Below are 9,982 nucleotides of genomic sequence, written 5' to 3'. Positions count from 1 at the left end.
TGGGTTAAATATCTCTTAACCTGCGTCTACTCTCCATTAAGGCAGTCCGCTACATTTAGCTTTTGAGTTGTGACTTGGGGGTGATCAAGTCCGCTTCTAGCACTCTTTCTTATGACTTTTCTTTGATGGACTAGGCTGCTCTGTCTTCTGTAAAAGCTTCTAGCACTTTATTCAAAATAATTCACTGGTACTAACATCCGGTGGAACTCAATTTTCCTTTCCCTTCATTCCCTCTTAATGACCGTTCTTTTTCTTCCCTCATGAATCAACAAATAGATTCTGTTGGATCTAGTGCCGGTGGGATGGTTATGGGAATGAGGTATATTGTGCTTCCACTGATCATTGCCTCGCTTCTACTGACAATTCTCAAAAGTGAGAGAATTTTAGGGAGTCAACCTCTTGTGCGGAGCAAGGGTATTCAAGGCGCAGTTGTAGTTGGAGGAGAGTTCTTTATTTCATCCGAGGACCTAAACAAAGCTCTCAGACGCTGGGCCGCAGAGTTACCTCGGGAGATCTATGTTGATTTACTCAACGAGGCGGTTGCTCAAGTTAGTGGAATCATCGAACAACATGAAAACGCACGCGACAAGGTTCTCATCGATTTGCATGAGGTTGGCTGAGAGACACTTGGGCAAGAATTTCCCCGGACGAAAAGAGCACCAGAATACCGACATCTTTGGATAAAAGTTACAGACGCCCTTAAAAACGCCAAAAAAAAAAAAAAAAAAAAAAAAAAATTGAGAAAGCGGTGCGAAACGCACGACAGGCTGTGATAAATGCTGGGGGTGAGAGTGGTATCCAGTTCCTTGACTTTAATGTTGCACAGGGGTGGACGAAAGCTGCGGGTAGGCTTGCCCGTGCCTGCCCAGATTACACGCGCGCCGCAAGCTATATCGTGCATGCGGTGGTAAATCGGCTCAGGAATGTTCGTTCTGGAAGATCATTGTATCTAGAGCCTGGGCTGAAAGACCTTCAAGACGCGATTTCCTTAACACGCAACGCTTCTCCACCACAGCCAATCGCAAGTGATGAACTCTGTTCAATGGGGTTGCGACTTAACGCAATTGGACTTGGGTGAGCCCCTCGGCTCGGTCTCCCTCGAAATCACAGATGGAGATATTGACGTTGAAAATGTGAGTTTTGAATGGGCTCCAAATGCTGATATCCCGAGGCTTCCCCAGGCAGTTGTGGAAGAATTTAGTGACCACGATTCTTCTTCAATCTCTGGGGACATTCCCACCAACGTGGCTGCCGAAGGAGGGTTTCATCCCGTACTGGGTCGCGATTCAGCGAATTCGCCGAGACCAACCAATGATAGGGCAAGCCAAGAAGTGCTAACAGCATGCACTTCAAGTCACGGTACAGGCGGTGCTTCTACCAATATGAGTGACTCACAACCCAGAAAGAGACAGCATATAGATGGTCATTCGGTTCTAGGAAGTACGCAAGGTTTGATTGGCGATATTGAATCCAGGATTCAAAAACAGGCTGTAGCCGATGCTACCCCTGGCTCTGCCGCGTGTGATACTCCTGCAAGTCGTTCGAAGTTACTCCCAAACGCAAAGGCACAAAGAAATAAGCAAAGTACTCATGAAAAGGCAATTCATCCCAATAAACCGGAGGTTGAAGCTGGGTCGGGAGTTCAAAATCGGAATGTTGCAGGCACTACTCTTAGTTCGTCCACGAGTGGTACTCTTGCGAGCGGTCTTAAATTACGCTTTAAGTTCCACCCAGAAGGAAGGGAGCGACCAAAACTCCAAAATACTCCCAAGAAAGCAGTTCTCCAGAAAAACCCAGAGGTTGAAATTGGATCCAAGATCCACGATCAGAATGTTGGCCAAGACCCAGACAGCTCACCCAACAACAACCACGCTACAACAACTATAGTTCTCGAAGACATCCTTCGTCGTCTTGGGCATGAACCCCTTCAGAAGCTCCAGGCATTGCAAGCCAACGGCCATCTTGTGCTGGACAACGTGTTTGATTGGTGTGAAGCAGTGGATCAGGACCAACCGCTGCTTCAGCTAGCGGAATTGGAGGCGACGATATTCTTGCACCACTGTGGCGGCGACAAAGAGATGTTTCAGAGCTTGAAATATGGACTATTGCAGCAGTTGATTGAGACAGATCCGGTACTATGGATATTGTACGTTTGCCTGCAGAACGGCAAGCAAGAACTTGTTGCGTTTCCACAACCAATGTCCATCTAGTCCATCCATGATGAAAATAGTACAACTCATTCTTGCCCTGCTAGCGTGAAAAATCGATGCATTATAAGTCAGGATTCACACACGCCAAGTATTGTTCTGTTTTATGCAGGAGAAAAAAGTTGCTGGTCAAAGTGTCATTTTTCAGCCAGCATTGCTACCCTTAACTGAGATATCTGGAACTACTTGTGTTGGTAGATTAACAACTTTAAATCAACTTCAGTCTCTACGAGCCAGTCATGAGCCCGTGAAGTTGAATTTAATAGAAGACAACGCAATGCATGTTGCACCATTCAAGATCGCGACATCACTGCGAGGCCTTAGTCCTGGAGCTGACGCAGTTCTTCTCCAAAGGCCATATACAGATCCTACTGTTGTGGCTGAAGTCAACCTTCTGCTTGGCAATGATCGAGATTTGGCATGGGAATTCATTCTACAGTGGCGAGCGTTGGCAATTGAGCACATAAAACTTCATTTCAACCTGTGGCGATGGACAGAAAAGTCATTTTACGGAAGTCAGGCATACAATCCGGAAAAAGAGGCCATTGAAATCAAGGGATAGCAAGGCGTTGGCAGTTGATCGGAGGTTTGGAGGTTTGGAGGTTTGGAGGTTTGGAGGTTTGGAGGTTTGGAGGTTTGGGGGTTTATGGGGTGGCAGACGTTTGGATGGCGCGATATTGCAGGGACAGGGTGAATATAGGCAGCATGAATTAAATGCATGTAATTGCTGGTGCGAGGACCCTGAACAAGCAAAGCATTCAAGAAGGCTGCTCGCAAAGAGTCTGAATATCCTTTCCTTTGTATATATATATTTAATACATATAAAGTAGAAAATAAATAAATAAATAAAAATAAGATAAAAATAAACTAAAGATTAAAGATAAAATTATAAAATTTAGGATCCGAGCTCGGGGACCAGGGCTGACCCACTTGCTTCTTTCTTGTTCGTCGTCTCTCTTCCTCTGTTCTGCTTTTCGGAACGGCCTCTATGTTTCACCGGCCTCCGTGTAGGCGCGTTCGGACTGGCCGGGTCAGCTTGCTTCCAAATCGCAATGACCTACTCCTACTCCGATGAAGGATTTGATGGAAGAAGGGGTCAGTTGTCATTCTGACTCAATGACTGATTTCTCGCTGGATGAAAGCATGATCATGATTGGCGGCGGTGCTTTTCTTGTTACCTGGTTTTCCTTTTTCCTTTTTTATTTTTTATTTTTTTTTTATTTTTATTTTTTTTATTTTTCCCCTTCTCTTCCTTCTCTGCAAAATGACGAAGAGCTTCATTGCATGGATGTGCGTAAGTCGAGAGAGACAAGCTTTTTGATCTTCCATGACAAACCCCAAACGGGTTAACTTCTGCTTTTCGTCCGCTTTCCTTTATTGCTGATGACAAGAGGCAATATTAATGGCAACAAGGGTAAATTGTTGATCTGCTTTTGTGAAAATTTTGTTTTATCTTGATGCTTTTTTTCTAAAAAAAAAATAATATTTTTTTTCCTCCGTGTCATAGCCTCGGGCTTTATTATCTCCGGCAATCCGTGCACCCCCATGAGACGTATTTTTGGCAAAATTAACTGCAGGGCTATATTTTTCGACGTGAGGGAACCAAAAAAAGAAGAAAAAAGAAAAAAAAAAAAAAATAGATGACTCACAAACCTTTTTTTTTTCATCGGTGCCTGGAAAGCGAGAAAAAGCTAGGTTTGGTTTTGAATAGCTTCCCTTGTCGGCGGAAGGAGCAGAAAGCCTGCCGATGTTGGGGGAAAAAATACGAATGGTCTGTTGACTGACTGACGAGTTGGACAAAACCCGATGTGACGCGGCGGAGCGTCCGCTTTTTTGATCCCCCATGCATCAGATACTTTGAAATTTCGTTGCAGTCGGTGCATCGGTATCCCCATGGAGTGGACAGGGTTAGGGGGAATAACTTTTAGTAGATTCCGAGAAAGTTTCGAAAATACCGGGTCGCTGACCAGGGGAGTCCCGAGGTCGTGAAACCATCTCTCTCTCTCTCACATTGCCATGTCGGGAAGACGGGTTCAGTGAGACTCCGTGTAGCGAAATCACCTCTGCGTATTCCGTACTCCGTTCCATCATCATCATCATCATCATCATCATCATCATCATCATCATCATCGAGTTAATCTGACTGTTGACAACCTTGGAAGAAGCTCTTTCTGGAGTTGATTATTGTGGTGGATGAAATTGAATGAAACAACGATGCCCAACCATGTCAAGTCAACAAAGATAAAACGCAGTACTCCATAGTATGCACCCCGAAGAACGACGAGACAAGCATTAGGAGATTAACACACTAGCCTGTAGTTTAGCGAGCCAGCGAAGCTCCCGATGCGGCAATGTCATCGTATTCGAGACGAACGACACCGAGGCCGACGGTGGTGGAGTACATTCAAGCGACAAGACGATCAATGCGATCAAGTGAAAGCTACGGAGCCAAACCTGGCTGGGGACACAACCAGCGATCAACGCAGAATATCGCGTACTGACATCATAGGATGAGGTATTCCTTACGTGTAGCAGGAAACGGCGTAAGAAGCCATGAATTTGAAAATATAATAAAATAATAACCACTAGTTATTAGTTCTAGAAGAAATATAAACATGGAGTCCAAACACAAGCCACAAACGCAGTTCGGTCGCACAGATGCACTGCACAGATGCACTGCACAGATGGACTGGACAGATGCACACAGGATGCATATCTCTGCACATCCCATCTGATATGTTCCGTCTACGGTCTTGTTTGTTGACTCCGGATGGGCACACAGCCGCGCATGACATAAGCGGTAACCGCAACGAGGCTAGCGTGGCAACCATTCTGGGTGGCTTCTGCGCCGCAATGCACGGCCTGGAACAAGCTTGGAACATTTTGATTACATAGTAATCTGTACGGAGTACGGAGTATGCAGGACGGAGGAAGTTAAGTTAGGCTCCGGGAGCCGTGCGAAGTAATATTGCACAAATACATGCCACGTATGGCGCGATACGTCAGAAGCGGCCGCGGCTGCCATGACTGCCATGACTGCCATGAGTGCCACGACCCTTGGCCATGTGGAGCGCGTAATTTACAGCGTCGAGACGGTGGCTGCCGCTAGTGCCAACCCACCCGAGCAACGTTATGCAAGATATGCACACAACGCCAACAACCTCGGAAGTCTTGTGCTTTGGCCCTCTTTGGTACCAGGTACCCTCGCACGCCGGCTATTCAACAACGAGCCACAGGTCACAGGTACCAGAGGAGCGCGGTGGGTATTAGCCGAGGTGCCGTTTGCGCAGCCAATAGGGGTTCCCTTGGCGCAGGCTCGGCATCGGTAGACTGGAAGCCCGTCCCGTGGGTCCTCCCCCTTGGGCTTGGGGACAGACGATGCCCAGTCCAACAATATGACAATGAATGGGGATGAGAGGGGTGATGATGGGGGTGATGGGGGTGAGGATGATGAGGATGATGAATGGAGGTTATCAGTATCCTGGTCATGTGTGCCAAACTCTGACAGGCGCAAAGCCAGAACGGGGCGCGGGCTCCAGGAATGCCAGGAATGAATGCTAGGATACGAGAACTAGTATGGCGACGGGGTCCCAGCAGGCAGCCGGAATAATGATTGGAGCTGCCCGAACCTTCGAGGGCCTCAGGGGACGGTGGAGAAAGCTTGGTTCCGACGATATTGGCTTTGCGGAGCCCAGGACTCCAGGAGACTCCAGGAGACTTCCAGGGAACTGAGGGCGGCAGGATCTGGGCCAAATGCTGTTCCAAATGTTTTCTATTTCTTTTTTCCTTTTTTTGTTGGAGAGCACAGTCAGCGGTCGTATTAAGAGCATCATCCGCATCGACAAATATTCTTTTTCTTTCTTTCTTTCTTTTTCTCTTTTTCTTCTTTTCAGTTTGTATGCAATTCATTGAAACATGCTTTCCATGCGTTGCATGCCCTGTTGGTCCTCATTTTATAAATCTCTCCCCACCTCCCACCCCCACCAGGACGAGGAACAGCCACCATAAGCTTGACTTGCCTGTGTCTGGTGTCATACACAGTCGTCGTGGGATAGATAATCCCCTTGCGTCTGGATAATCCGAAATTTATTCATTACAGCTTTCATTTCCATGCGACTTGCTTCTTCTCTTTCTTGTTCTTCTTCTTCTTCTTCTTCGTGCTGTTTCGTTTCGTGGGCGCTGTCCTCCTTCCCGCTGCGATCCCCATATGGCTTCTTGGCCCAGGACTCATCTCCGGACATTATAGACATACCACCAAAGAGCCTCCTGGGACAAACCCGGAGTTTCCTGTCGTTCGTTCCCTCTGTGGGTTCAGCTGTTGGCTAGAATCGACTTTTTTTTTTTTTTTTCGTTCTTCCAGCTTGCCCTCTTCCTCCACTTGTGGTTGAAACACTGGCAGCTAAACCCTCTCCTCCGATCTTGCCTGGAATTGCATTTATCAAACCTTCTCCTGTCTCCCTGCCCATCTGTCCGTCTGCCAGTCCGTGCAGGCGAAGCTGAGCACAACAATGGACGGGGACCCAGAAAAACAGAGCGCTGCCGTGGAGAAGTCTGCGGTCCCTGATACTGGCCTCGAGAGCTCACCCGCAATGACTTCGGGCGAGAAATCTAGAGATGCCAACAACGAGATATCGGGCTCGGGCTCGCGCTCTGGCTCCGGCTCCGGCTCGACCGTGAGCAATAACGATGACTCTACAAATCTCAAAAAGCTTGACTCGACAGTGGGTGTTCCCCCGCCGAAGGAGGCAGATCTCGACGCTGCTCTCGCCCACCTTCCAGAACAGGAACGGGCCATCCTCAAGGAACAGCTCGATATCCCCGATGTCAAGGTTAAATACATCACTCTGTTTCGCTATGCCACGAAGGCTGATCTCCTGGTGCTCTTCGTGGCCGCCTTTGGTGCGATTGCTGGTGGCGCTATACTTCCTCTATTCACGGTACGTTTTTTGGATTTTCATTTTCTAAGTCTTTCTTTGATTTCACTCTATTTTACTCTATTTTTACTTTTATTTGTTTTTCACCTCTTGTCGCTCCTCCCTGCTAGAGTCAGGTTAAAGTAAGGTCTGGGTCTGGTTGTGCTAATTCCACCAAACTCTGTTCGGGGTAGATTATCTTCGGGGCCATGGCTGGCTCGTTCAAATCGATTGTCCTACACACCATCACCATAGACGAGTTCAATTCTCAAGTTTCGAATTTCGCTCTATACTTCGTCTACCTTGGGATCGGCATGTTCGTTCTTATCTATATCGGAACCGTTGGCTTCATCTACGTCGGCGAACAGATCTCCCAGAAGATCAGAGAAAAGTATCTCGCCGCTATCCTGCGTCAGAACGTCGCGTTCTTCGACAAACTGGGTGCTGGCGAGATCACCACCCGCATCACTGCCGATACTAATCTGATCCAGGACGGCATATCGGAGAAAGTTGGCCTGACCATGACTGCCCTTGCGACATTCATCACCGCGTTCATCATTGGCTTCGTCAAGTTCTGGAAATTGACCCTGATTTGCTCATCGACCGTTGTCGCTCTCACCGTCCTGATGGGCTCGGCGTCCCGATTCATTATTGGATTTAGTAAAAAGTCGTTGCAGAGCTACGGTGAGGGTGGAACCGTGGCAGAGGAGGTCCTCAGTTCGATTCGGAACGCTACTGCCTTCGGAACTCAGGAGAAGCTTGCACGGCAATACAACATTCATCTCCTTGAGGCCCGGAAATGGGGAACTAAACTGCAGGTCGTGATCGGAAGCATGGTTGGAGGCATGCTGGCCATCGTGTTCCTGAACTACGGCTTGGGTTTCTGGATGGGTTCGCGTTTCCTGGTCAACGGAGAGGCCAACCTTCAAGACATCGTAACTATCTTGCTGGCCATTATCATTGGTTCCTTCAGCTTGGGTAATGTCACTCCACACGTCCAGGCTTTCACTTCGGCGATCAGTGCAGGTGCAAAGATCTTCAGTACCATTGACCGCGTATCCCCCATCGATCCCACCTCCGACGAAGGCATGAAAATCGAGAATGTCGAAGGCGTCGTCGAATTCCGAAATATCAAACATATCTATCCGTCCCGGCCAGAGGTTGTTGTCATGGAGGATGTCAGTTTGCTGGTTCCCGCTGGTAAGACAACCGCGCTCGTTGGTCCATCTGGCTCCGGTAAAAGTACCGTTGTCGGCTTGATGGAACGATTCTACAATCCCGTTAGTGGCGCTGTTTTCCTGGACGGTCATGATTTGAAAACCCTCAACACGCGTTGGCTTAGACAGCAGATCTCCCTGGTTAGCCAGGAGCCAACGCTTTTTGGTACCACCATCTACATGAACATCAAGCAGGGCCTGATAGGTTCCAATTTCGAGCAGGAATCGGAAGAGAAAATCAGAGAACGCATCGAGAATGCTGCAAGGATGGCCAACGCTCACGATTTTATCTTGGGACTTCCAGAAGGCTATGAGACCAATGTTGGGGAACGAGGTTTCCTGCTCTCCGGTGGCCAGAAACAACGTATCGCGATTGCTCGCGCGGTGGTTAGTGATCCGAAGATTCTTCTGCTGGATGAGGCCACTTCTGCCTTGGATACGAAGTCAGAAGGAGTCGTCCAGGCTGCGTTGGATGCTGCGGCAGTAGGAAGAACCACAATCGTCATAGCTCATCGCCTGTCTACGATCAAAAATGCTCACAATATTGTTGTTATCGTGGGTGGACGAATTGTCGAGCAAGGCACTCATGACGAATTGGTCGACCATGATGGCGCTTATCTCAGGCTCGTCGAGGCACAGCGAATCAATGAAAAACGGGAAGCCATCGGCTTAGAAGAGGATGAGGAGGATGAGGAGGATGAGCTCATGAAATCCAAAGAGTATACGCTTAATCGTCAGGCTTCCGGCCCCTCTCAGAACGTGGCTCCTGGCACGTATCGCGGGACTGGCGCAGATGATGAGGAACTGAAGCTGACCACCACCAATAAATCGATTTCGAGCTTAGCCCTTTCCAAGCGGACTCCAGAAACCCATCAGAAATATGGCCTGTTTACCCTTATCCGATTCATCCTTTCCTTCAACAAACCAGAAGCCCTATTGATGTTCTCCGGATTCCTCGTTTCCATAATCTGTGGTGGCGGGCAGCCCACGATGGCAGTATTTTACGCCAAAGCGATCGCTACACTTTCCCTCCCCGAACAACTCTACGATAAACTGAGAAGCGATGCGAGTTTCTGGTCGCTCATGTTTCTCATGCTTGCATTCGTGACATTACTTTCATACTCTGTTCAGGGAAGTATTTTTGCTGTTTGTTCTGAGCGGCTAATTCACCGCGCACGGCTCGAGGCTTTCCGCGCAATGCTCCGACAGGATATTGTCTTCTTCGATCATGAGGACAATAGCACCGGCGCTCTGACCTCATTCCTGTCCACCGAGACGAAGCATCTTTCTGGAGTCAGCGGAGTAACTCTTGGCACCATTCTCCTCGTCTCGACCACCCTCGCGGCAGCATGCATCGTAGCGTTGGTCATCGGCTGGAAACTTGCTCTCGTCTGCATCACAACCATCCCTATTCTTCTCGGTTGTGGATACTACCGATTTTACATACTGTCTGTTTTCCAGACTCGGTCCCAAAAGGCCTACCAGAAGTCGGCCAGCTACGCATGCGAAGCAACCTCGGCAATTCGAACAGTGGCGTCTTTAACTAGAGAGTCAGATGTAGGGTTCGAGTTACCACAACCAATTAGCTACCCAAGCTAAGGCGAGCGTGATTTCTGTTCTCAAATCATCCTTGCTGTATGCAGCG

General features: G+C 48.3%; 2 protein-coding genes across 2 annotated transcripts; both read left to right on the top strand.

Moving 5' to 3' along the window:
- Window positions 1–260: 260 nt before the first annotated feature.
- HCAG_03006 (predicted protein) lies at window positions 261–2,769 on the top strand (the record flags this gene model as incomplete). Its single annotated transcript, XM_001542785.1, has 5 exons — window positions 261–319; window positions 374–611; window positions 827–925; window positions 1,182–2,132; window positions 2,431–2,769. The coding sequence occupies 5 exons, from the start codon at window positions 261–263 to the stop codon at window positions 2,767–2,769; spliced, it is 1,686 nt and encodes a 561-aa protein (XP_001542835.1).
- Window positions 2,770–6,715: 3,946 nt separating this feature from the next.
- Window positions 6,716–9,936, top strand: HCAG_03005 (multidrug resistance protein 4; the record flags this gene model as incomplete). Its single annotated transcript, XM_001542784.1, has 2 exons — window positions 6,716–7,144; window positions 7,315–9,936. 2 exons carry the CDS (start codon window positions 6,716–6,718, stop codon window positions 9,934–9,936), a joined length of 3,051 nt encoding a protein of 1,016 aa, XP_001542834.1.
- Between the last annotated feature and the right edge of the window lie 46 nt (window positions 9,937–9,982).

Source organism: Histoplasma capsulatum, genomic scaffold (genome assembly GCF_000149585.1).
Source record: "Histoplasma capsulatum NAm1 scaffold_2 genomic scaffold, whole genome shotgun sequence".
Classification (NCBI taxonomy): domain Eukaryota; kingdom Fungi; phylum Ascomycota; class Eurotiomycetes; order Onygenales; family Ajellomycetaceae; genus Histoplasma; species Histoplasma mississippiense.
The sequence above is the reverse complement of the archived record's forward strand: the minus strand, read 5'-3'. Positions and strand labels throughout refer to the sequence as shown.